The sequence below is a fragment of the Hylobates moloch genome, unplaced genomic scaffold, assembly GCF_009828535.3.
Source record: "Hylobates moloch isolate HMO894 unplaced genomic scaffold, HMol_V3 SCAFFOLD_1, whole genome shotgun sequence".
Classification (NCBI taxonomy): Eukaryota; Metazoa; Chordata; class Mammalia; order Primates; family Hylobatidae; genus Hylobates; species Hylobates moloch.
Genome location: NW_026652276.1, coordinates 188,222,326 through 188,249,422, shown reverse-complemented (window position 1 = coordinate 188,249,422; position 27,097 = coordinate 188,222,326). Strand labels below are relative to the sequence as shown.

Sequence of the window (27,097 nt, the reverse complement as noted above, 5' to 3'; positions counted from 1 at the left end):
TCTGCCCAGGTGACAGGGCGAAAGAAAGGTGGATCTGAGATATGAGCCCAATAGAGTGTAGCAGGTACAGGTTGCAGACAAAGTGAGAGCATATAAAGGATCAATACCCTACGTGAGTTGCAATGTACAACAGAAAGCATAGTTAGGAACAAATTATTTGGAGTAAATGGTGTCTGTGTCTGGAGTAGAATTCATTCAGCCTTCTGAGTTATCCTCTTCAGCATCAGGTGACATTTGAGGCTTGTGTCGTCCGTGGAAGCCGCATTGTCCAGGGCTGCGGGTCCTGTAGGGTCAGTTTCTTTATCTCTGGTACCAGGTTGGGTCCTAGGCACGCCATGGTGTGGTTTGATGCGCCATGCTGGAACACAAAGAGGACCTAAGGGGGTGTGAACACAAGCATGTCCTCTTCCCCACGTTAGTAATTCACTTGGACCACACCATACATTACTGTTCACATCTTTCCATAAAACTGCAGGTTTTATACCTTGAGAGGTTTTAGCAACGTGCTTTTCTACAGCTGATTGAAATTTGTCATCTAAATTTAAAAACTTAAGGGTAAATAAGGCTTGTGCCAATAGTGTTGCAGGGTCTTTACCCATACTCTCCGTTTTCTGTCTTCTGAGCATATTTTTAAGGGTGGAGTGGGCACGTTTTACTATGGCATGTTCTTGGGGGTTATATGGGATGCCTGTGGAATGTTCGATGTTCCATGCGTGACAAATTGTTGAAATTGTGAGCTGGCATAAGCTGGACCGTTATCAGTTTTAATTTTTGTGGGCCGCCCCATAAACGCAAAATTAAAAGAAGATGTTTAATGACATATCGGGTTGATTCTCCAGGCAAAGCATGGTCACTAATTAAGTGAGAATCAGTATCAATGGATACATGTACATATCTAAGTTTTCCAAATCCAGGGTTGTGTGTAACATCTGTTTGCCATAACTGATTAGGTTCTAATCCTCTAGGGTTAACACGTGTGGAAGGAGGGGACTGCCTGTGAGCTGGCAATCTGGGCATTGTAGGATAATTTGTTTAGCCAGTTTCTGGGTAAGTTGAAATTGTTTAAATAAGTTTCTCCAATTTTGGTGGAAAAATTGATGTGATTGGGTGGCTTGGTCAAGGAGTGATGTCATAACCTGAAGGTCTGCTTGATTATTACCATAAGCCAATGGGCCAGGCAGAGAGCCATGGGCTGGAATGTGTGTGATAAAAATAGGTTGTGTATGTTGATCTAGCAATTGCTGAAGTCGAAGAAAAAGAGCACACGGGGTGGGCTCAAGAATGTACCTAATTAAGGCTGTTTCAAGGTTCTGCAATAAATAAACAGAGTAAGCTGAGTCGCTCACAATATTTATGGGCTGAGTGGAAAAAGTTTCCAAGGCCACTGTCAGAGCCCTGATCTCAGCCCTCTGAGTGCTAGTAAACCCAGATCGAGTGATAGAATTATGTGGTCTCCACCAGACTGCTGCTTTTCCATGTTTACCATCTAGCTTTTAACTGCTCCTTAACTAACTCATGGGCTGTTTGTTAATTTCCCTTCAGAGGTTACTGTTTACTTAAATTGGATTTGGAGAGAGTCACGTTAGGGGTAAGAGAGATAACAGTGGCCATCGTCAGAAATAGGTCTATCAAATTCTTAAATTTTACTTAAATTTTAGCAGCAAATTATAATCTGAGATGTTGCTTGTTACAAAGAACACACAAAATTTTGCCCTGGGCTACCTGCGGAGCTGGAGAGCTGAACAGGTGGGCCCCAGGGTGGCAGCTACTTTGCACTTGCTTAGGCGCTGCCGCTTTTCTGGGGCTGGCTGGGCGGGCCTTCCCGTTTGTGCCTCCTGCCCCTCCCCAGCAGGCCAGCTCTGGGTGCTGGGCCTGGCTTCCTGTTGCTGCCTCCAATGCTCAGGCTGAGTTCCCGGGAGCATTTGCTGGCTCCCGGTTTGCGAGCTTACCCGCCGCAGAGCCTTTCTTTTAATTTACCATCTGCTTGACCACGGGGCTCCGGCCTCTAATGCTTTATCTTTTTATAAGCGTTAAAAGAAATACCCGATTGCCTTGTCGATCTTGCATTACTGGGCAAGCTAAGAACTCCCCTTCTAATGCCGCTTGCTTAAGACAGGGTCTCGTAGCTGCAGCGTTATCTCTTATTTTTTTGCCTATTTATTGGAGGAGGGGGCTCAGGCAAAACCTCCATTTCCTCTTTGTTATTTTGGCCCGGTGATAGTGGGGCTGAGGGAAAAGGAGGCGGTAAGGCAGGTGACTTTCCTCCTCCTTCCCCTTTTTAGGCTCTTTGGTGTATAACGAAGCCAGGGCTGCCTTAATTAAAGCCCACAGCATTAAAGATGATGCTGGGACCTGTTGCCCTTGTGCATAATGTTGTTTCAGATTTCTCCCTACTTGTTCCCAGAGCTTTATGTCTAGCGTGCCTTTTTCCAGGAACCTTGGGCTTTGGGTTACAACAGTTTGCATCAGGTCCCTTAATTGAGCCTGCGAAACCGAGGTTCCACTAGCTTCAAGCAGCTGTTTAAATACTTTTATATACTGTTTCTGTTGAGCTGATAACTGTTGTCCCATCATGAACCCTCATCATGAACAATCCCCCGCGAACTTGGAGATCCCGAGTGGGCACCAATGACTTACTGATTACTCACTGACCGCGCGGTCCTTTTCACTTGTTTTCGGGGGTCCGTCGTGCTTCCTTAACAGCGTTCCTCACACGGGGCACCAGCTGCGGGGGTCTGTCCGGCAGACTCTGACCCAACGACAGATAAATAACGTACACTGACACAGATGTTATGCTTGTCAGTCCGGCTGAGGGTCTGGGTCGCTTACAGACTCTCAGGAGAGTGCCATAAACAGTTGCAACCCTGGCCCCAACTCCTTGACAACTACCCCCCACCCCCGCCCCCAGTAGAGAGCAATCATGTACCCGCGGATGGTCTAAGTTTAGTCTTTAAAGAAGCTATTTAGATAGACTCCTCTATATTCCTATGTTAATTACCCTTCTATAGCTCAAAGAGGATTAGACTGCCTTCAACCGTAACTCTATCCTGAGGCTTTTGCAAAAACCTTCTGGACTTCCAAGAAGGTTTATTTTACAGTTTTTCCCAGCATCCTGACTCAACCCTAACAGAACTCAAACACACACACACACACACACACACACACACACACACACACACACACAAAACCTGGTTTAAAACTGGGCAAAAGACTTAAATAGACATTTCTCCAAAGAAGATATACAGATGGCCAGCAATCATGTGAAAAGATGCTTACCATCATTAATCATAAGGGAAATGCAAATTAAAACCACAATGGGATATTACCTCCACCCATTAAGATGTCCATCAAAAAAAAAAAAAGAAGAAAATAACAAGTGTTGGCAAGGATGTTGAGAAATTGGAATCTTCCTGCACTGTTGTTAATAACTCTCTCTATATATATCTATTAAATAACTCCCCATTACCCTCTTCTCCTAACCTCTGGAAACCTCCATTTTACTTCGTGTCTTTATGAATCTGACCACTACAGGTTACCTCATGTTAAGTGGAATCATACATTATTTGTCTTTTTTTGACTGACTTATTTCACTTAGCAAAATGTCCTCAAGGTTTATCTGTGTTGTAATGTACATCAGAATTTCCTGCCTTTTAAAGGCTGAATAATATTTAATTGTATATATATGCTGTATTTTGTTCATTCATCCATCAATGGACACTTGATTTGCAAGCATATGTATTGTTTTCTGTTACCCTTATCTTATGCATTGGTTTCCTGGGGCTGTCATTAAAAATTTACACAAGGGTAAAAAATAATTTAAGAAGAAAAAATTGCCACAACTGGGGTGACTTAAAACAGTCGAAACGTATTTGCTCACAGTTCGGGAAGCTGTAAGTCAAATCAAGGTGTTTTTAGAACACCTTGAATTCTTGAAGAATTCTTAGCCTCTTGTGAGGTTCTGGTGGTTCCCATCAATCCTGGGTGTTCCTTGCTTAGTAATTGCATCATTCCAGTCTCTGCCTCTGTTGTCACATGGCCTTTTTCGCTGTGTGTCTCTGTGCTTTTCTTTTAAAAGGACATCAGTCATTGGCTTTAAGGCCCACTATAATTCAGTATGACTTTATCTAAACTAATTACATCTGCAAAGATGCTGTCTTCCAATAAGGTCACATTCTGAGGTTTGGTTGGACATGATTTTTGGAAGGACATTGTTCAACTCACTATGCCTTCTACAATTTAATTCATTTGTTAAGCATATAAAGATGTATATTAGCTCTGACTACCATAACAGAATACCGCAGACTGGATGGTTTAAACAGCAGAAATTTATTTCCTCACAGCTCTAGAGATTGGAAAGTCCAAGATAAAGATCCAGCAGGATTCAGTTTCTGGTGAGGGCTCTGCTTCTTGCTTACAGACAGCCACCTTCTTGCTGTGTCCTGCCATGGCAGACAGAGTGAGCAAGTTTTCTGGTATCTCTTCTTCTTAGGGCACTGATCCCATGAGACCAGCCCTCCCAACCCCTTGTCATGACATTGTTGCAGGACTTTTCCTTAGTTCAGCTAACAATGGGTCCTCGTTCGTCCCATGGCCACAACAATTTAGGCTTGCAGACCATTTGAAGGGTGAGTGAAGCACAGTTTTATTGGGTGAAAAGGGGAAAGGGGGGAAAACAGGGCCTCTCACAAAGCCAGAGTCCCTGGTACAGTGCTTCCTGCCCAGCAGTTCAAATCCCAGGTTCCACACAGGAAGAGGAAGGGCCAGGCTCCTCCCTGCTGCAAAGGTAGTGAACTTCCCAAGGCTCCACCTCAGTGGGCAGGCAGGTTGGAGTTTCTCCAGGGACCCCCTCCCACCTGGCTGTTTCATTCCCCCGCCCTCTAAAGAAGTACATCTAACTGCCATTAGATGAAGGGTAAGGATGAAGACTGATCTTAACTGCTTCCTGCTGACAGGGGGCGCTATTTTGGGGGAAATGGCAGTCAGAGCTTCCTAGAGGCCAATATAAGGGTTCCCAGCAGAAGGAGCCATGGTCAGAGGCTCCGGTTGTCTGACCATTTGGAGTCTGATGGCTTGAAGGCAAGAACAGACAAACCATCTCATTAGAAGACATGTATCAAAATGAAACAAGGGGAGGGGTAAGGACAGCTCAGAAATTCCGAGGCCTTCTACCAGTTTGCACAGGGAGAGGGAGGCCAAAAGCCTGACTGGCAAAAAAAACTATCCTTTTGGTGGTATGTTGGGCTTCTGGGATCTCTTCCCCTGAGCCTAACCCTAAGCCAGCGAGTTTGAGAAATTCTTTCCAGTTTGGAGGATGCATCTGAAGGGAGTGTCCCCTAGTACAGAGGCACAGTTACCAATCAGTGAAGAGAGGACAGATGAGAAGAAGGAAAAAATAAGAAAAAAGAAGCCATCTTTTAATGGCATCCCAGGGGTTCAGAATGCATTAGAAAGGGGTACAGACTGAAGATGAATGGCTGCCCATTTAGAAAGAGAGGAACAGGCATCCCTGGTTCCCTTCTCTTCTTACCAGATACCTGGGGTACGTGAGGGAGAGAGGGAAGAGTGTCCTCTTTCCCTCTTCTGTCCTTGCACCCCCAAGTTCCAGCAACCTTGGCAGGCACCGCAAAAGCAGCTTGCACCCTTGAGGTAGGGGGGCCTAGAGAATAGGAATTACCCACTCTTACCTATGTCTCTCTAGCACCTACTGTCAGTAATCTTGGAGTTCCCTAGACCTCATTTATGCCATGGATATTAACCTGGTCTTTATCCATGAAACAGGAAGGTTGGGATTGGCTTAATTGTCAGGAATGAGCCACGCTCACCTGCGCTGTGCCTTTTAACCTCTGTTGTCATTTGCTTCTGGATCCCTCAGATCCAGTTTTCTTTCCTAGGGCTTTGACCCAAAGCTTGGAATTGAGCCTGGGACAAAAATGTGTCTCGTTGCATGGACTCCTTATCATAAGCTAAATGCTAAGGTGAAACTGTGTAACTGAGTCCTCCTCCAACAAGGGAGAGAAAATGATGTCTTGTGACACACCCAGATAACTGGTAGCTATAGTCATGCTTGCCAGGATTTGGGTGTGTGGTGCTTGGCTTTGGTTAGCTCCCTTGGTCTTACTTTCCCAAAAGGAAACCTCTGAGTGATGTGCATCCTATTTATTCCCATCACCTGGCAGGATTTGCAGGATTTTAGCTCAGAAATAGAAAATTGATCCAGATTTTTACATTACCCATCCCTCTTGTTCTTTCTGAGTTGCAGCTGGAGATTGCTGTTTGATTTACAGGAACAAGTAAGGTTAGTCTAAAATGTAGGCAAAAATTTAAAAACAATTAGTGAATTTAGAATTTAATGACAAATGTATGATGAGTTTTGAAACATAATTTCTCTCTCTCCAGTCCTCATGTTTGTTAAAAAATCATCACAGGACTGAGTTCTTTGAAAAATAGACTTTAGGCTGGGTGCGATGGCTCATGCCTGTAATCTCAGCACTTTGGGAGGCTGAGGCGGGTGGATCACTTGAGGTCAGGAGTTCAAGACAAGCCTGGCCAACATGGTGAAACCCTGCCTTTACTAAAAATACAAAAAATTAGCTGGGCGTGGTGGTGGGCACCGATATTCCCAGTGACTCGGAAGGCTGAGGCAGAGGAGAATCGCTTGAACCCGGAAGGCAGAGATTGCAGTGAGTTGAGATCGTGCCAGTGCACTCCAGCCTAGGCAACAAGAGTGAAACTCCATCTCAAAAAAAGAAAGAAAAAAAGAAAAACAGACTTTAGTTTTATACTTGGCTGGATTATTTGCATAAAGTGCAGCAAGTATAATTATTTCTACATCGGCCTTTTGGATTGGCTTTGATGGAATTCTGTTCCACAAGGAATCTCGGATAAGACCCTTTAACGCCGAGCCCAACCATGGGTTTGTATCCTCAAATACCTGTGATTTGGGTGATCCTCTCCTGTTAAGGTCCCAAGATAAACTTGGAGCTCCTGGACCTGTTAGAAAGTGACATTCTTTACTGACCACAGGTCAGGAACCCTGTACAGGGACTGAGTAGATGAGGGTTTGAGGCCACTTTTCCCACTGGACTTTTATGGGCTCTGCAAGTCACGATTGACCCCTTAAAGAGAAGCATACCCTTCCAGTCAAAGCCTTAGTAAATTACCAGTTTTTTCAGTTGTGTCGTGTTGGAAAAGAAAAATGGATTCTTATTGCACTTATACAAACAACTATATTGCCATAAGAATACTCACAGATAGTTTCCAAATTTTAGAGGAACTGGACAGAGAGAAGCAAACATGCTCCAAGGGGGGTATACCTTACCCAATTAATAAAGGCCATAAATCTATAAAATAAGTTTCCTTGACTCTGAAAAACAAAACAAAGGTCAGCAATATTCCAACCAAAAGTCAAAAAGGTTGCTTCAGCTTTCTGAGTTCAGTTGATAATTAGTTAATTATTGTTTTGCTTGATATTTTTGAACATTTTAGCTCTTCGTGAGTCTTGTACATTTTCCTTTATTCCAATGTCACAATCTCCGAAGTTATGAGAAGCCTGTATTTGAGAGCACCTGTCAAAGTTCTGTAGATTATAAACCATCTTTTGAAAAGGATAAAAACAAGACAACAATTGTCTGTGAATTGCAAAATGTCCAGGGTAGTTACAGTTAGAAACACAATTGACGAAGTTTGGTTATCTCCATGGTTTCTAATAATTTAACCTTAATTATGATTAGTAGCATATACTTAGACATTACAATTTTAGAAATCCCATACAATTTGGAACATATGTTAGCAATATTTACAAAAATATAACCTAAAGAAGACTGAACATCATTTTGGCAATCCCACGTAGCTAAACATGTCAAATAATTCTGTTTACCTCTCTTTTCTAGACATTTCAGGGGCCCTCTGCACTATCTGAAAAGCCAGGTGTCAGGAAAGACAATTCTGAAACTGAAGTTTGATTTCGGGAAGCCTTTTTAATATTTTTAAAGCACTTGATTTTATGAAATAGAATTCCAGATTAACATAAACGATTTTGTCAAAATGACTCAGAAATTTTAAAGAAGCAAAAACCTTTTATAAACCTTTTGAATTTAATTAATATGTTCACACAGAGAACCTCTTCTGCAAGATTAATTCCCACAATTTTCCACCACTTGTTTGAACCTTCAGCTTTCTCTTACCTAATTTAAAACAATCCTTTAACCCTAGGTAAAAATGTGTATCTCCATGCCTTCTTATAACATTACAGAGAAAAACCACATTATACTGTTCTTACACCCCTTGCATGTAAATCTATTTCCAGTAGTCTCAATTACATGTTATAGTGGTAACTCCTAGTAATTTTTAACTTTAAGGTAAAACTTTAATTGTGTGCTAAGTGTCGCTAAGGTTTGACTTCAGCATAATTAAGGGCATGGTTAGTTCCATGTCCCCAGGCCTTACAAATTGTGAAGCTGGCAATAGTTTCCAAACCCAAAAAGCAGTTTATAACCTTAAAACACTTAGTAAACCTTGCATCTGACCTGCATAGTTTAGTTCACCTATTTACATTTTTATGATGCCTGTATTTTACCAATAATCTTTAAGCCTGCTTTTATTTCTCAAAGATTAAAGTCACATGAACTGAAAGGTATCACAGCTTTTAACTTCCCTTACAGAAATAGTTGATCCAAGCTCTTGTTTTTCTTTAGGCCAAATTAATTAGGCCTCCTTTTACAGACATCACACACAGTATACACACAGACAGGCCAAATAAAACCCAGTTGCTGGGTGGAGCCCTTTAAGAGACAGGGCTAGGATAACATGCAGATGTGGAACCAGAGAGCAGTCACCCTCTAAGGCAGGATTGCTAAACAAAGCCTTGCCAAGCAGTTACCTGCCATGCCCCCAGGATGTGAAACAAGATGGAGGCTGGCAGCACAAACCACACAGACATGCAAAGCACACCAGATTGGCCCAAGACTAGCCACACAAATCCTTTTTCACATTAAAGCTTTGCACAGAGTATCAACAGTGATAGTTGGGGGTCCTGGCCTAGTAAAACGTCTTCTAGAAGAAAAAAAACTTTAAAAGTTAACTTGCTGACCAGAAAAGTTAACTTGCTGACCAGGTAGAGAAGGAGAAAGGGGAAAAAAAAATAGTTTAAAAATGCTTGGGGAGGAACGTCTTACTCTTATGCAAGTGGTTCCTCCAGCAGGGAGAAAAGTTTAATTACTGTCCCATGGAGAGCTGGAGCTGAATACCTTGGCCAGGGAAGGGGAAGGCTGCTGCAGTGGTGCCTGGCTGGGAACAAGCTAGCCTGCTGTGTGGGACCCTTGGGCCATGCATCCCAGTCCTGGCACAGAGGGAGGTACGGAGGGCAGCTGCTGCTCGCTGGTCCGTACCAAAAAGGGAAGGAAAAGCCCATGAAAAGGACCAGGAGTGATGGGGGTGGGCGGGGGGGAGTGGGGGTCATGGCTTCCCCTGCCCTTGGAAGTCTGAGGATGAAAAGACTCAGGAGCAACAGTGAGAAGTTTTGAGTCCCCATTTCACTCACCTGTTCTGGAGGTTCCACGTTGCGTGCCAAAACTGTTGGAGGACTTTTCCTTAGTTGAGCTGAAGATGGGGTCCTTGTTCGTCCCATGGCCATGAAAATTTAGGCTCACAGGCAGTTCGAAGGGTGAGTGAAGCAGGGTTTTATTGGGTGAAAGGGAAAAACCAGGAAAACAGGGACTCTCACAGGCCAGAGTCCCTGCTAGAATGCTTCCCGCAAGGCAATTTAAATCCCAGGTTCCACACAGGAAGAGGAGTGGCCAGGCTCCTCCCTGTTGCAAAGGTTCTGAACTTCCCAAGGCTCCACCTCAGTGGGCAGGCTGGTTGGAGTTTCTCCAGGGACCCGCTCCCACCTGGCTATCTCAACATCATTCAACTTTAACTGTTTCCCGAAATCCCCATCTCTAAATACCAATACATTGCAGGTTAGGGCTTCAATATGTGAATTTTAGGGGACACAGACATTCAGTCTATAACAACATTCAAAAACAAGACACAAATTTCATGTTAGGCAATATTTCGGAAGTCAATGATTTTTAAAAACAATGACATATACTTTTGATTATGTATACACACAAGCATAAATCTCGCTTATATTGGCTTTTAAAAATACATAAGATTTATGTTTAATAATTTAGGCATTCGTATATTGTTTTACTCTATCTAATTTCTTTCCCTTAAAATAAATGATAAATCATAATTGAGTGTTGTTTTAGTTGGTTAAGCACTTCCGATTATTTATTTTAGAATTTTTAAGTTGAAATGTAATCAATAGGAAAGTGCATACACCATCAGGGTGCCGCTTAATGAATTTTTCACAAAGTAAACAAACATGTATAACACGCACTCTGATTTAAAAAAAAAAAAAAAAAAAAAAAAAACACCTTTCCGGCATTCCCCAAGCGTACATGCTCATTCTCATTTACTAAGCTTCCCTCAAGTAATTCTTATATCAGAGTTTGAGAGCCACTTAACGTAGGTACCTGGATTTGTAGTAGGTATTAGTGTGGATCTCTTATCTGTCAGTTGTTGTTGTTAATGGATTTGGGTTCCACCAATGTGCTGTCATTCACAGGCTTTTGTATATATTGTATCTCTGCTTGAAGCCATTTTTCCTTTTGCTTTCCCACTCCTCTAAATCGTCCATACCTTCTTATTGCCACTCCTGACACCTTCCTATAGCTACTTCAGTTCAGATCATAGCTGAGACTACTTCCTTTAAGGAACGTCATCACCTCACTCCTCCATCCCTCTTTTCTCCCCAAGTCTAAGTAATTGCCCCTCCTGTGTGTTCTCATTAATCCCTCCATTTTCCCCCTCATTTATCACAGTACATTCTAATTGCTGATTTACTTGCCTTTATCTCCCATCAGACAATAAATATTGAAAGGTCAGACAGTGCAGTGTTTGCTTCATTTTTTTAGTCTACAGTACCTCACACAGTGTGAGCACATAGTGGATGATATACATTGAATGATGTTAAAATCATTGTGTTTTAGTATTATAAAGGATATTAGAGTTCGTCTAGTCCAGTCCCCTTATTTTTACAGATAACTGAACTAAAAGCCTGAAGTTCATTATTAATAAGGGTTCAGTAAGAGCCAGTGGTCAAAACCGATGGTATTTATAATGAAGCAGAATAGTGGGGAAAAGACACTAATGTTCAGTATCACTAGATGTTCTTCACTTGAATCATAGCTAGACAAAATTATTTCATTTCTAATTTTTGTAATGTTCCAGTTGTGGCTCTGACTAGATTATTCTAGCATTCCGTTTGTGTTCTCTCATTCCTACTGATTCTGTTTTATATTTATCTCCTTTGTAGTTTCTCGCTTCCTATCCCCTCCCCTTCCCTCTCCTCCACAGTGGCGGGATCTCCGCTCACTGCAACCTCTGCCTCCCAGGCTCAAATGATTCTCCTGCCTCAGCGTTCCAGGTAGCTGGGGCTACAGGCACACGCCACCACACCCGGCTAATTTTTGTATTTTTAGTAGACACGGGGTTTCGCCGTGTTGGCCAGGGTGGTCTTGAACTCCTGACCTCAGGTGATCTGCCTGCCTCAGCCTCCCAGAGTGCTGGGATTACAGGTGTCTAACAGTTTTCTGTTTTCATTATTTATTACTTCAATTTAGTTTGCTTCCTAGACTAGGTTCCTGTGATGATCCATTTCAAAAGTGTTCACATTTCCAACAAATAATGCCCCATGGGCACCTTAGACTTATCCATGTTTGTAGAAATAATTAATTGACAACTATGTAATCACAAAATAATTAACACTTTTTTTTCATGTACACAACACTCCAGCCAATAGTCTGTTCACCAATCATTTAAAGTCCGGTGAAGTCATTTAGTCTGTTGGTTCCCAAATGCTGGTTCTCAGGTAGCTGCTGACTGTATCAGAATCAGCTGAAGAGCTTTGAAAAATATAAATAACCAGGCCTCAGTCTGATCCAAGTGAATCAAAATTTCATTGTCTGCCTTTTTCTAAAAAAGATCTTCAGCTAGCTTTTGGAATCCCTCCTTTCATCTTGCCTCATCATTTTAATGTCTTATGAAATTGAGACACAGAGCAAAGAGCTGACTTCCTCAGGGCTACCCAAATGGTATCTGTTGTGTAACTTTATTTTAATAAGTAAAGTAGCATGATAAGAATTCCTTTGGAATTGGAACAAAGCGAATTCTTAACATTCTTAAAAGTTTTGGAATATTAATGATGTCAGAACCAATATTTTTTATTATATCTATACTGAATATCAGATAATGTAAATATGTTGTCTCAATAGTCTTTGTAACTGTCTCACAAAGAATTTATTAGCAAAGCAAATCATAGAAATTTACACACTCTTCACTTATTCAACTGACACTTCTTGAACACGTATCTGGGACTTGTGCTGGGTGCCAGGAGTATAGCAGTGAACAAAACAAATGTGGAACCTTCCCACAAAGATCGTAAAATCTGATGAGGAGGCAAACGTTAATTATATACATAAATACAGTTTGATGAGTGATAAAGTAATTTTCCCAGAGTCACACAGCTTATCTTTAGGAGAGCTGGGTTTTCATCCCAAGAATAATTTTAAAAGCCCATGTTCTTTCTACTATAGCATGATGCTAATGGATCAAGGTAAAAGAAGTAATGTTTGGGGCCTCTTCTTCCTGTCTTCTAATGCTAACTCCGTTTATAAAAATTATATTTTTTTATGCTTCCATTCTTTATTGATAGAATGCAGATTATTGGGTAATAAAAAGGGAAAAACATATTGTTTCATTGGAAAGAAACTTCGTAAAATCTTTGTGAAAAATTCTTTGGAATTAGGCTTGAAATAAAATTTTATCTGACCCTGACTACAGGAAGAAAACATGTAGTCAAAGAAACTCATTGTTCCTGCTTCTCCTCTGCAGTCTGGATACATGAGGGACTAAGGCTAGGGAAAAAAATAAGTCAGCTTCACTGGTAAATCACACTGTGAGTTCACTTTGTATTATTTTTATTCTTATTATTATTACATGGAGATATCTTATATCGTCCAAGCTCTTGCAAAACATAGCACTATTCTACAAATAATATCAAGCATTTGGTGGTACCAGAGTTTACATAACTAGGTCCTGCATTTTTGGATGTGTAATTAATTTTCAAATTTGTATGATTCTATTGAGTGATGAAAATAAAAAAATCTTGGCTAATTGTCTGTTTATGTTTATTGGTCTGAAAGTTCCCTGAAGTCAGGGAAAGTTACTCTCTTTGTGCTCCCTGTTCCTTGCACAATGTCTGGCACATAGAACCCACTCCATAAACTTTGTCAATTACTTGTATCCTTGAATTTTTAATCTACTGGAGTCAGAATTTTTACTGATACATTCTGATAAACTTTTTCTTTATCAAAGATGCATATATGTTCATACTATTCTTTGATATTTGCTATAAATATTTACCTTAATATGTTATTGATGCTGCAATTATAGATGTTTTTATATGCAAATGTTTTAACTTTTTTACTTTTTAATTTCTTTTTTATTATACTTTAATTTCTGGGATACATGTACAGAACGTGCAGGTTTGTTACATAGGTATACACGTGATGGTGGTTTGCTGCACCCATCAACCCGTCATCTACATTAGATATTTCTCCTAATGGTATCCCTCCCCTAGCCCCCGACCCCCGACAGGCCCCAGTGTGTAATGTTCCTCTCTCTGTGTCCATGTGTTCTCATCGTTCAGCTCCCACTTACGAGTGAGAATGTGCGGTGTTTGTTTTTCTGTTCCTGTGTTAGTTTGCTGAGAATGACGGTTTCTAGTTTCATCCATGTCCCTGCAAAGGACATGAACTCATCCTTTTTTGTGGCTGCATAGCATTCCACGTGTATATGTGCCACATTTTCTTTATCTAGTCAATCGTTGATGGGCATTTGGGTTGGTTCCAAGTCTTTCCTATTGTGAACAGTGCTGCAATAAACATATGTGTGTATGTGTCTTTACAGTAGAATGATTTATAATCCTTTGGGTAAATACCCAGTAATGGGATTGCTGGGTCAAATGGTATTTCTGGTTCTAGATCCTTGAGGAATCACCACCTTGTCTTCCACGATGGTTGAACTCATTTACACTCCCACCAACAATGTAAAAGTGTTCCTGTTTCTCCGCATCTTCTCCGGCATCTGTTGTTTTCTGACTTTTTAATGATCGCCATTCTAACTGGCGTGAGATGGTATCTCATTGTGGTTTTGATTTGCATTTCTCTAATGATCAGTGATGATGAGCTTTTCTCATACGTTTGTTGGCCACATAAATGTCTTCTTTTGAGAAGTGTCTGTTCATATCCTTTGCTCACTTTTTGATGGGGTTGTTTGTTTTTTTCTTGTAAATTTGTTTAAGTTCTTTGTAGATTCTGGATATTAGCCCTTTGTCATCCCTGGATAGAGTGCAAAAATTTTCTCCCATTCTGTAGGTTGCCTGTTCACTCTGATGGTAGTTTCTTTTGCTGTGCAGAAGCCCCATAGTTTAATTAGATCCCATTTGTCAGTTTTGGCCTTTGTTGCCATTGCTTTTGGTGTTTTAGTCATGAAGTCTTTGCCCATGCCTACGTCCTGAATGGTATTGCCTAGGTTTTCTTCTAGGGTTTTTATGGTGTTAGGTCTTACGTTTAAATCTTTAATCCATCTTGAGTTAATTTTTGTATAAGCTGTAAGTAAGGGGTTCAGTTTCAGTTTTCTGCATATGGGTAACCAGTTTTCCCAGCACCATTTATTAAGTAGGGAATCCTTTCCCCATTTCTTGTTTGTGTCAGGTTTGTCAAAGATCAGATGGCTGTAGATGTGTGGCATTATTTCTGAGGCCTCCGTTCTGTTCCATTGGTCTATATATCTGGTTTGGTCCCAGTACCATGCTGTTTTGGTTACTGTAGCCTTGTAGTATAGTTTGAAGTCAGGTAGTGTGATGCCTCCAGCTGTATTCTTTTTGCTTAAGATTATCTTGGCTATATGGGTTCTTTTTTGGTTCCATATGAAATTTAAAGTGTTTTTTTCTAATTCTGTGAAGAAAGTCAATGGTAGCTTAATGGGGATGGCATTGAATATATAAATTACATTGGGTTCTGTGGCCATTTTCACGATATTGATTCTTCCTATCCATGAGCATGGAATGTTTTTCCATTTGTTTGTGTCCTCTCTTATTTCGTTGAACAGTGGTTTGTAGTTCTCCTTGAAGAGGTCCTTCACATCCCTTGTAAGTTGTATTCCTAGGTATTTTATTCTCTTTGTAGAAATTATGAATGGGAGTTCATTCATGATTTGGCTGTCTGTTGTTGGTATATAGGAATGCTTGTGATTTTTGCACATATATTTTGTATCCTGAGACTTTGCTGAAGTTGCTTATCAGCTTAAGGAGATTTCGGGCTGAGATGATGGGGTTTTCTAAATATATAATCATGTCATCTACAAATAGAGACAGTTTGACTTCCTCTTTTCCTATTTGAATACTCTTTATTTCTTTCTCTTGCCTGATTGCCCTGGCCAGAACTTCCAATACTATGTTGAATAGGAGTGATGAGAGAGGGCATCCTTGTCTTGTGCTGGTTTTCAAGGGGAATGTTTCCAGCTTTCGCCATGATATTGGCTGTCTGTGGGTTTGTCATAAATAGCTCTTATTATTTTGAGATGTTTCATCAATACCTAATTAATTATTTTTAGCATGAAGGGGTGTTTAATTTTGCCAAAGGCCTTTTCTGCATGTATTGAGATAACATGTGGTTTTTGTCATTGGTTCTATTTATGTGATGGATTACGTTTATTGATTTACATATGTGGAACCAACCTTGCATCCCAGGGATGAAGCCAACTTGATCAGGGTGGATAAGCTTTTTCATGTGCTGCTGGTTTCGGTTTGCCAGTATTTTACTGAGGATTTTCACATGGATGTTCATCAGGGATATTGGCCTGAAATTTTCTTTTTTTGTTGTGTCTCTGCCGGGTTTTGGTATCAGGATGATGCTAGCCTCATAAAATGAGTTAGGGAGGAGTCCCTCTTTTCCTGTTGTTTGGAATAGTTTCAGAAGAAACGGTACCAGCTCCTCTTTGAACCTCTGGTAGAATTCGGCTGTGAATTTGTCTGGTCCTGGGCTTTGGTTGGTAGGCTATTAATTACTGCCTCAATTTCACAACTTGTTATTGGTCTATTCAAGGATTCGACTTTTTCCTGTTTTAGTCTTGGGAGGGTGTATGTGTCCAGGAATTTATCCATTTCTTCTAGGTTTTCTAGTTTATTTGTGTAGAGGTGTTTATAGTATTCTCTGATGGTAGTTTATATTTCTGTGGGATCAGTGGTGATCTCCCCTTTATAATTTTTTATTGTGTCTAATTGATTCTTCTTTCTTTTCTTCTTTATTAGTCTGGCTGGTGGTCTATTTTGTTAATCTTTTCAACAAAACCAGCTCCTGGATTCATTGATTTTTTTGAAGGGGTTTTCGTGTCTGTATCTCCTTCAGTTCTGCTCTGATGTTAGTTATTTCTTGTCTTCTGCTAGCTTTTGAATTTGTTTGCTCTTGCTTCTCTAGTTCTTTTAATTGTGATGTTAGGGTGTCGATTTTAGATCTTTCTCGCTTTCTCCTGTGAGACATTTCTCCCTAAATACTGCTTTAGCTGTGTCCCAGAGATTCTGGTACATTGTGTCTTTGTTCTCATTGGTTTCAAAGAACTTATTTATTTCTGCCTTAATTTCGTTAATTACCCAGTAGTCATTCAGGAGCAGGTTGTTCAGTTTCGATGTAGTTGTGCGGTTTTGAGTGAATTTCTCAATCCTGAGTTCTAATTTGATTGCACTGTGGTCTGAGAGACTGTTAGGATTTCCGTTCTTTTGCATTTGCTGAGCAGTGTTTTACTTCCAATTATGTTGTCAATTTTAGAATACGTGCGATGTAGTGCCAAGAAGAATGCATATTCTGTTGGTTTGGGGCGTAGAGTTCTGTAGATGTCTATTAGGTCCGCTTGGTCCAGAGCAGAGTTCAAGTCCTGATATCCTTGTAAATTTTCTGTCTCGTTGATCTCATATTGACAGTGGGGCATTAAAGTCTCCCACTATTATTGTGTGGGAGTCTAAGTCTCTTTGTAGGTCTCTAAGAACTTGCTTTATGAATCTGGATGCTCCTGTATTGGTGCATATATATTTAGGATAGTTAGCTCGTCTTGTTAGATTGATCCCTTTACCATTATGTAACGCGCTTCTTTGTCTTGTTTTATCTTTGTTGGTTTAAAGTCTGTTTTATCAGAAACTAGGATTGCAACCCCCGCTTTTTTTTTGCTTTCCATTCGCTTGGTAAATATTCCTGCATCCCTTTATTTTGTGCCTGTGTGTGTTATTGCACGTGAGATGGGTCTCCTGAATACAGCCCACCAATGGGTCTTGACTCTTTATCCAATTTGCCAGCCTGTGTCTTTTAATTGGGGCATTTAGCCCATTTACATTTAAGGTTAATATTGTTATGTGTGAATTTGATCCTGTCATCATGATGCTAGCTGGTTATTTTGCCTGTTGATTGATGCAGTTTCTCCATAATGTCCGTGGTCTTTACAATTTGGTATGTTTTTGCAGTAGCTGGTACTGGTTTTTCCTTTCCATGTTTAGTGCTTTCTTCAAGAGCTCTTGTAAGGCAGGCCTGGTGGTGACAAAATCTCTCAGCGTTTGCTTGTCTGTAAAGGATTTTCTTTCTCCTTCGCTTATGAAGCTTAGTTTGGCTGGATATGAAATTCTGGTTGAAAATTCTTTTCTTTAAGAATGTTTAATGTTGGCCCCCACTCTCTTCTGGCTTTTAGGGTTTCTGCAGAGAGATCTGCTGTTAGTCTGATGGGCTTCCCTTTGTGGGTAACCCGACCTTTCTCTCTGGCTGCCCTTAATATTATTTCCTTCATTTCAACTTTGGTGAATCTGACAACTATGTGACTTGGGTGCTCCTCTTGAGGAGTATCTTTGTGATGTTCTCTGTATTTCCTGAATTTGAATATTGGCCTGTCTTGCTAGGTTGGGGAAGTTCTCCTGGATAATATCCTGAAGTGTGTTTTCCCACTTGGTTCCATTTTCCCTGTCACTTTCAGGTACACCAATCAAACGTAGATTTGGTCTTTTCACCTAGTGCCCTATTTCTTGGAGGCTTTGTTCATTTCTTTTCACTCTTTAATCTTGTCTTCTCGCTTTATTTCATTGAGCTGATCTTCAATCTTTGATATCTTTTCTTCCGCTTGATCGTTTTGGCTGTTGATACTTGTGTATGCTTCATGAAGTTCTTGTGCTGTGTTTTTCAGCACAATAAGGTCATTTATGTTCTTCTCTAAACTGATTATTCTAGTTAGTGATTTTTCTAACCTTTTTTCAAGGTTCTTAGCTTCCTTGCATTGGGTTAAAACATGCTCCTTTAGCTCGGAGGAGTTTGTTATTACCCACCTTCTGAAGCCTACTTCTGTCAATTCATCAAACTCATTCTCCATCCAGTTTTGTTTCGTTGCTGGCGAGGAGTTGTGATTTTCTGGAAGAGAAGTGGCATTCTGGTTTTTGTAATTTTCACCCTTTTTGTGCTGGTTTTTCCTCATCTTTGTGGTTTTAGCTACCTTTGGTCTTTGCTGTTGGTGACCTTCAGATGGGGTTTCTGTTTGGACCTCCTTTTTGTTGATGTTGACACTATTCCTTTCTGTTTGTTAGTTTTCCTTCTAATGGTCGGACCCCTCGGCTGCAGGTCTGCTGGAGTTTGCTGGAGGTCCACTCCAGATCCTGTTTGCCTGGGTATCACCAACGAGGTTGCAGAACAGCAAAGATTGCTGCCTGTTCCTTCCTCTGAAAGCTTCGTCCCAGAGGGGCACCTGCCAGATGCCAACTGGAGTTCTCCTGTATGAGATGTCTGTCGACCCCTGCTGGGAGGTGTCTCCCAGGCAGGAGGCACTGCGGTCAGGAACCCACTTGAGGAGGCCGTCTGTCCCTTAGCAGAGCTCGCTTCAGAGCCAGCAGGCAGGAACATTTGAGTCTGCTGTAGTTGCGCCCACAGCCACCCCTTCCCCCAGGTGCTCTCCCCAGGGAAATGGGAGTTTTATCTATAAGCCCCTGACTGGGGCTTCTGCCTTTCTTTCGGAGATGCCCTGCCCAGAGAGGAGGAATCTAGAGAGTAAAGATTATTTTATTTACCCGTTAGGTTGATGCTCTTATTTTTGCTGTTATGCACATGAGGAAACTAAGCCTTAAAGAGGTTAGATAATTTGCCTTTAGGTTTTGACTGCCAAGTGGTAGAGTTTGGATCCTGATCTAGGTCTGGCTCCAAAGTCTGTGAAATAAGAATAACAAAAAGCTAGTAATGGAATACAAAATCCAATAGAAGCCAAAATTTAGTTACTTAACAAGATTAACAAATTAAATTGATAAATACCAACAAGACTGTTGAGGAGAAGGGAAAAAAGAGGCACAAATTACCACTATCAAGAATGAAAAAGGTGATCTAATAACAGACCCAACAAAAACTAAAAAAAGTTAAGACAATATTAAGTGTGAGTTTATACCAATTGATTTGAAAATTTAGATGAAATTGACAAATTTCTGGAAAACAACATATCAAAAATAACACTAGGAAAATTATAAAATCTATCTAGTTCTATATCTATTAACAAAATTGAATTTATTATTAAAAAGACCTTTCCTTGGAGAAAACTCCAAGGCCAATCAGCTTCACTGGGGCGGTTCTTCCAAACATTTAAGGAATAAATAAACCAGTGTTACGTAAACTGTATCCAAGAATTGAGAAAGAGGGACCAAAAGTATTTACCTGCTCATTTTATGAGGCCAAGATAATGTTAATATGAAAACGAGAATATTGTAGGGAAGTAAAATTACTAGCTGTCTTCCTTTAAAATCTGTACAAAAATACTAAGCAAAGTGTTAGTAAACGTAGCCACAGAGATCTAAAACTGATAATATTTTATGACCAAGATGGCTTTATTCCAGAAATATAATTTCTCCAGTAAAGGAGGAAAATTATTATCTCAATATATACTTAATAACATTCAAAATCAATTCATGATTAAAAATAGTCATAGCAAGCCAGTATCTTTAATCTGATAAAGAACATTTCTAAAAATCTCGATAGTGAAATATTTAAGGCTTTCCATTTGATATTAGGGATGACGCAAAAATACCACTCTTACTTATTCTACTCAGTGCAATACTGAAGATCCTAGCCAAAGTAATAAAAGCAATGAGATAGAGGAGAATGGGAAGGGAGAAATAAAAATTATTCAGAAATACCATGGTTATATAGATAGAAAAGTCAAAACAATTCACTGATTGTTTACAGAAAATTTAAAAACATACAATTTATATCAAAAATAATAGAAATAATTTAAACTAAAGATATATAAGACTTTTTCACAGAAAACTATCTATAAAACATTAAGAGAAATTAAAGACCTGAGTAAACGAAAAGAGATACCATATTCATGGATTTGAGGACTCAATATTACACAGATATCCATTATTTCTAATTTTATCTATAGAGTTAATGTAATCTCAAACAATACCTGAAAACTTTTTTTAAAAAAGGACATTTGTCATGCCAATTTTGAAATTTATATGAAAGTGTCATATATCAAGAAGAGCCTATATCAAATTGAAGAAGAGAGGCAGAGGATTGCCAAATCTGGTATTTAAAGCTACAGTAATTTAGATAGGTGAATTGTAAGGATAGAGAAATGGTAGAGATTTGAAAGTCCAGAAACTCCCACACATATTTAGAAACTTGGTTTATTGCAAAGGTGGCTTTTCGGGAGTGCGGGTGATTTTTATTTGCTCTTTTTTTGATCAATTGGGTATTCATGTAGAAAAACACTAATCTTGACTCCTATTTCACATTCTATAGAAATTAATTCCAGGCGAATTGTATTTCTGAGAATGAAAGATAAACCAATAGAGTTTCAGGAGGATAACTTTATGAATGAAAGATATCTTTATGAATGTGGGGTGGGGAACACTTTTTGAACAATACCAAAAGTACTAAACCGTAGAGAGTAAGATTGATAAAATGGGCTACATTCAAATTAGGAATTTCTCTTCCTTAAAATACTTCATTAAGAGTGGGAAAACATATTTGCAGTATATATAATTATCAAAGTGGTTGTATCCAAAATATATAAACAACTTTATATGTAAATGACAAAAAACAACTAGTTAAAAAAATGGGCAAAAGATATGAATAAGTTCTTCACAAAAGAAGATATCCAAATGGGTAATTACCATGTAAGAAGTATTCAGTTTTTTAGTCATCATAGAAATACAAATTAAAATCATAGTACTCACTCAAAATAATAGCCAAAATTAAAGGAATGATCATTTGAATTTTTGGCAAATTTGTGGGGCATCCACAATTTTCATGTATCACTGGTGGGAGTGTAAATTGCTGCAGTAGCTTTGTAAAATTGGCAATATCTACACACTCTAAGTGTAATAATATGATTTAGCAATTCTTCTCTTGCCTGCAGAAATGCATGTGTATATATGTTCACTAATAGAGGTGTACAGATTGTTCATGGTGGCATAAATTAAAATACCTAAAGGTAGAAGTAAGCCTATTATTTATCAACAGTAGGATAGATAAACTAAAGCAAATTACTACAGTGGAATACTGCACAGCAGTAAGAAATGAATCAACTACTGCTACATCCAACAACATGGACAAATTTCACAAAAAAATATGTTGAGTAAAAGGGACAAGCCACAAGATAATACATACTGTATAATTCCATTAATGTGAAATTCAAAAACAAAATAAATTTTTGGTGTTAGAAGTAATGATAGTGATAATATTTGGAAAGGTGCAGTTTGGGGAGCTACACAAGATTCAAAGGTGCTGATAATACTTAGCTTCATGATCTAGGTGGTAGTTAACTAGGTGTATTCACTTTGTGATAATAAAGCTGTGCTTACATAATTAGCATACTCCTCTGTATATATGTTACTTAAAGAATTTTATTTCAGATAATTATTTTGCAGTTTTTTAACTGGCATAATCTATGTGTTAAGCTTTAAATATGAATGCCATTAATTGAAAAAGTGAACATGCTATTTGACAAGTTTAAAATTACTTCTAGAATTATTAAATATTGTAAATTGTCAGTACTATAAATAGTGCTGTAATATATGCTTTAATGATGAGCTATATTTGTAATGTAATACACTATTACGTTAAAATAACGCCAATAGATTTCAGAAGTAACCTTTTCAAACATGTTTTGAGAAGTTGAAAGTTAGTAATTTTTGGAGTGGAAATTTTGAAGGGTGGTTTATTTTAGCTAGGTGTTTTAAGTGAAAAATTTAAGTGTTTTTTAGTTGTTGTATGCATAAATCTTACAATGTACATTCAGCTGATAACACTGAAACTGTACTGAGTGTGGAGAAGCTATGCTTTTCAGATCCTCTGATAATAGTAAAGGCAATAAATATAGTTTTAAAGTATATCTGTATTCTAGTTTTATGAGGTGAAAGTATTCTTTGATGTTGCTCCAGTAGTGGTTTCTTGGATTATACATACACTTAAATAATGACATGGGAAATTTCTTTACAGCTGCCTCATTTTGATTTTTGGTCTCTACTAAAAAGTTTAAGATAAAACAGTCTTGGGAGAAAGGAAAAAAATGGAAATAACAGTAAAAGCAAATGCTATGCCCCTTGTTTTCAGTTAATAATTTTTTATGAAATAGCTTATTTTCCTTGTTGACCATACATTAATAGAGAATTTATAACATAGAATTAATTTCTATTATGACCATATTAAGCTTTTTTATTAGAACATTTTAATTTGAAATAATATCCATTTGGTTCTTTTTCTTGTTTAATTAAAAAAAAAACTCAAATGAGTATTGTTATTCGCCAGCCATGTTTCCTGTTATTTTCAAGCTAAGTCTACTTTGCCTCTGTGTGTGAGTTCATGTGTATATCTGCAGCATGTACTATTTTTAAAATAACACCAACAGATTTCAGAGGTAACCTGCTAAAATAAACTTAGTGTAGAAAATAGGTTAATGAAATAATTTAGCATTTTAACTATGTGTCTCTAATAACAGACACTTACTAAAGTGTGAGAGGATTTTGAGTTATTTGGGCCTGAAAATATATGTCAGTGTCTCAACTTCTAGCTTGATAATTTGTTCGTTAACTTAGCCACAAATCCAACAACCCATTTATATCACTCTAGACATAATCTGTTCATTGATGGTATTTCAATACCTCCCTCATCTTCTGCCTCTCTGCTTCACTCTGCTCCATCATGGCCTTCTTGCTGTTTCCCTAGCATACTAAGCACATTGCTCTCTCAGCACTTTGGCTAATACCATTGCCCAGATTTGTATTTTCCTATATCTTCCTTTGACCCCCTCAGTATATTCAAGTCTTTGTTTAAATATTACCTCAGAGGTGCGTTATCTGACTAATCTGTGTATAATAATTCCCATCATACTCTATTCTTATTCCCTACCTCACGTTTTTATAGCACTTGTTACTACCCATTATTCTGTGTTATGTTTTGTACATTTCTCAATAAGTTCCATGAAGACAGGAACTTAATTGGTTTTGTTTCACTACTGTTTTTCCAGCACTCAGAGCTATGACAGATACAGTAGGCACTGTATAAATATTTGTAGTTAGAATGAATTAATGGGTCAGTGAAATATAATGAATAAGTCTGCATGGTTCAGCTCTCAACTTTCAAACTTCTTGTTATTTTTTAAAGGAGGACAAAAATAGTAAGGGGGAAAATAATATACATAGTATTTAACTTTGTCTTTTATGAAATAAATAATGATTAAAAATAATCTTCACTTCAAATTGTGTTTTTTCTTGTCTTTGATAATTTTAAAATATAGTAGTATTTAAATATGATAGGACTGCTGAAGTCCTGCTTAAAGTTGTGTATTTATATTGATTTTGTTTGTTTTCCTATTTATATCTGCTTCCACCCCATCCCACCTTTTTTTAAGAATCCAACTCAAGTCGGAACAGCTCTTCAGGTTTTCTATAATCTTGGAACTTTGAAGGATACTATTACCAGTGTTGTGGATGGATATTGTGCAACTTTAGAAGAAAATATCAACAGTGCATTAGACATAAAAGTTTTGACTCAGCCTTCCCAGTCAGCTGTGAGAGGTATGGATGTGGTTTATATTTAGCTTCTTTATTTATTTATAACTGAGAAGTCTTTTGAATAGTATGTGAAACACTCATGTTTCAAAGCAATCTAATGACTCATTTTTTAGTAGACAGAAAATGAGAGAAGAAATTATGTTTCAGAATTTATTTATATCTTTTTTGTCTAATCAGTGAGTTGAACTGGCCAACTGGTATATTCAGAACTTCTGGATAAAGATCCATAAACTGTAGCGTCATTTAGTTGAGAGGAAACAGATGCAAAAAATAAAAAATAAAAAGGCAAGGAACATATTTTTCTTCTAAAATCCTTATCCTCCCATATACTTCTTATTGAAACAGAAAATATTTTTTTAAGGAATGCCATCTCTACTTTAGCTTTCTGGACTTTTCTTTATGATAGTTCTGATACCCAGGAAAAATAATGACTAACTGTGGAAATAGAAACTGATAAAATCCTTGGCAACTTTACAACTATGGTAAAGTCTAAAGAAAACTACTAAAGGATGGTAAATTCAAGGTAGAAAGGAGTAGCCTTTCATTAGGAGTCTGTAAACCTTTTCCTACCAAGACATACCTGGTGATATTTACATATACACACACTTCTCCATAAAAGAAGATAGAAAAGACCACAGATTATGTCCATCCTTACTTACTTGCTGCCACTCCATCTCTCCATTTCTCCCCTTATATTTGTTCTTCATTCTTGTTGGTAAGGATGAACTATGCTTTCTCCCAGCAAAGACCAAGCACTCTGCAGTTGTATTAGATCCCATCACTACAAGGTATTGCTTTAGCAGATGCCTTCTTTCCACCAGGTTGACAATGTTTCTTTCTTTGCATCTCTTTCCCTTCACATACAGTTGTGTTATTGTATCTCCTTTTGCTTAAAACCAATTAAATAAATATATCTTAATTTCTTTCTTCAGCTCTACTACCTGCATGTTATTTCTTCAGTCTTCAGGAAAATTCCCCAAAATGTTATCTATAGTGAATGTTTCTGGTTTTTCTCCTCCCATTTTTCTGTTGAAGGCACTCTGATCCATCACAGGGTTGATGGAATAACTCGTATTGAATTAATAACAGTTCCTGATCCATAGCTAATAGTAAAAAAAGTGGCTATTTATTAATTTTTAATTTTTTTTAGATTTTTAATTTTTTATTTAAAAAAATATAGATGGAGTTTTCCTATGTTGCCCCAGTTGGTCTTGAACTCCTGGCCTCAAGCAATCCTCCTTCCTTGGCCTCCCAAAGTGTTGGGATTACAGGCATGAGCCACCATGCCTGGCCTATTATTTTTATATTTGCTATATAAATGTGACCTTACATAATACTGAATATATATAACTTTTAAGTTGTACTAGATAAAAAGAGATAAAAGAATCTTAGGTCTTAAAGAGATTTTTAAAGGTTAGCCCTCTGTTGTGGTACCAGTACCATGCTGTTTTGGTTACTGTAGCCTTGTAGTATAGTTTGAAGTCAGGTAGCGTGATGCCTCCAGCTTTGTTCTTTTGGTTTAGGATTGACTTGGCAATGCGGGCTCTTTTTTGGTTCCATATGAACTTTAAAGTAGTTTTTTGCAATTCTGTGAAGAAAGTCATTGGTAGCTTGATGGGGATGGCATTGAATCTATAAATTACTTTGGGCAGTATGGCCATTTTCACGATATTGATTCTTCCAAACCATGAGCATGGAATGTTCTTCCATTCGTTTGTATCCTCTTTTATTTCATTGAGCAGTGGTTTGTAGTTCTCCTTGAAGAGGTCCTTCACATCCCTTGTAAGTTGGATTCCTAGGTATTTTATTCTCTTTGAAGCAATTGTGAATGGGAGTTCACTCATGATTTGGCTCTCTGTTTGTCTGTGATTGGTGTACAAGAATGCTTGTGATTTTTGCACATTGATTTTGTATCCTGAGACTTTGCAGAAGTTGCTAATCAGCTTAAGGAGATTTTGGGCTGAGATGATGGGGTTTTCTAGATACACAATCATGTCATCTGCAAACAGGAACAGTTTGACTTCCTCTTTTCCTAACTGAATACCCTTTATTTCCTTCTCCTGCCTGATTGCCCTGGCCAGAACTTCCAGCACTATGTTGAATAGGAGTGGTGAGAGAGGGCACCCCTGTCTTGTGCCAGTTTTCAAAGGGAATGCTTCCAGTTTTTGCCCATTCAGTATGATATTGGCTGTGGGTTTGTCATAGATAGCTCTTATTATTTTGAGATATGTCCCATCAATACCTAATTTATTGAGAGTTTTTAGCATGAAAGGTTGTTGAATTTTGTCAAAGGCCTTTTCTGCATCTATTGAGATAATCATGTGGTTTTTGTCTTTGGTTCTGTTTATGTGCTGGATTACATTTATTGACATAGATCAATGGAACAGAACAGAGCCCTCAGAAATAATGCCTCATATCTACAACTATCTTATCTTTGACAAACCTGAAAAAAAACAAGCAATGGGGAAAGGATTCCCTATTTAATAAATGGTGCTGGGAAAACTGGCTAGCCATATGTAGAAAGCTGAAACTGGATCCCTTCCTTACACCTTATACAAAAATTAATTCAAGATGGATTAAAGACTTACATGTTAGACCTAAAACCATAAAAGCCCTAGAAGAAAACCTAGGCAATACCATTCAGGACATAGGCATGGGCAAGGACTTCATGTCTAAAACACCAAAAGCAATGGCAACAAAAGCCAAAATTGACAAATGGGATCTAATTAAACTAAAGAGCTTCTGCACAGCAAAAGAAACTACCATCAGAGTGAACAGGCAACCTACAGAATGGGAGAAAATTTTTGCAACCTACTCATCTGACAAAGGGCTAATATCCAGAATCTACAATGAACTCAAACAAATTTACAAGAAAAAAACAAACAACCCCATCAAAAAGTGGGCAAA

General features: G+C 38.5%; 1 protein-coding gene across 1 annotated transcript in view; it reads left to right on the top strand.

The window, feature by feature from the left end:
- The window catches only part of COG5 (component of oligomeric golgi complex 5), a 379,224-nt gene that overhangs the window by 169,513 nt on the left and 182,614 nt on the right, over positions 1–27,097 (top strand). The window contains exon 8 of the mRNA XM_032761356.2: positions 24,028–24,193. Within this exon, the coding sequence (XP_032617247.1) occupies positions 24,028–24,193 (166 nt within the window). The remainder of the gene's footprint in view (positions 1–24,027; positions 24,194–27,097) is intronic.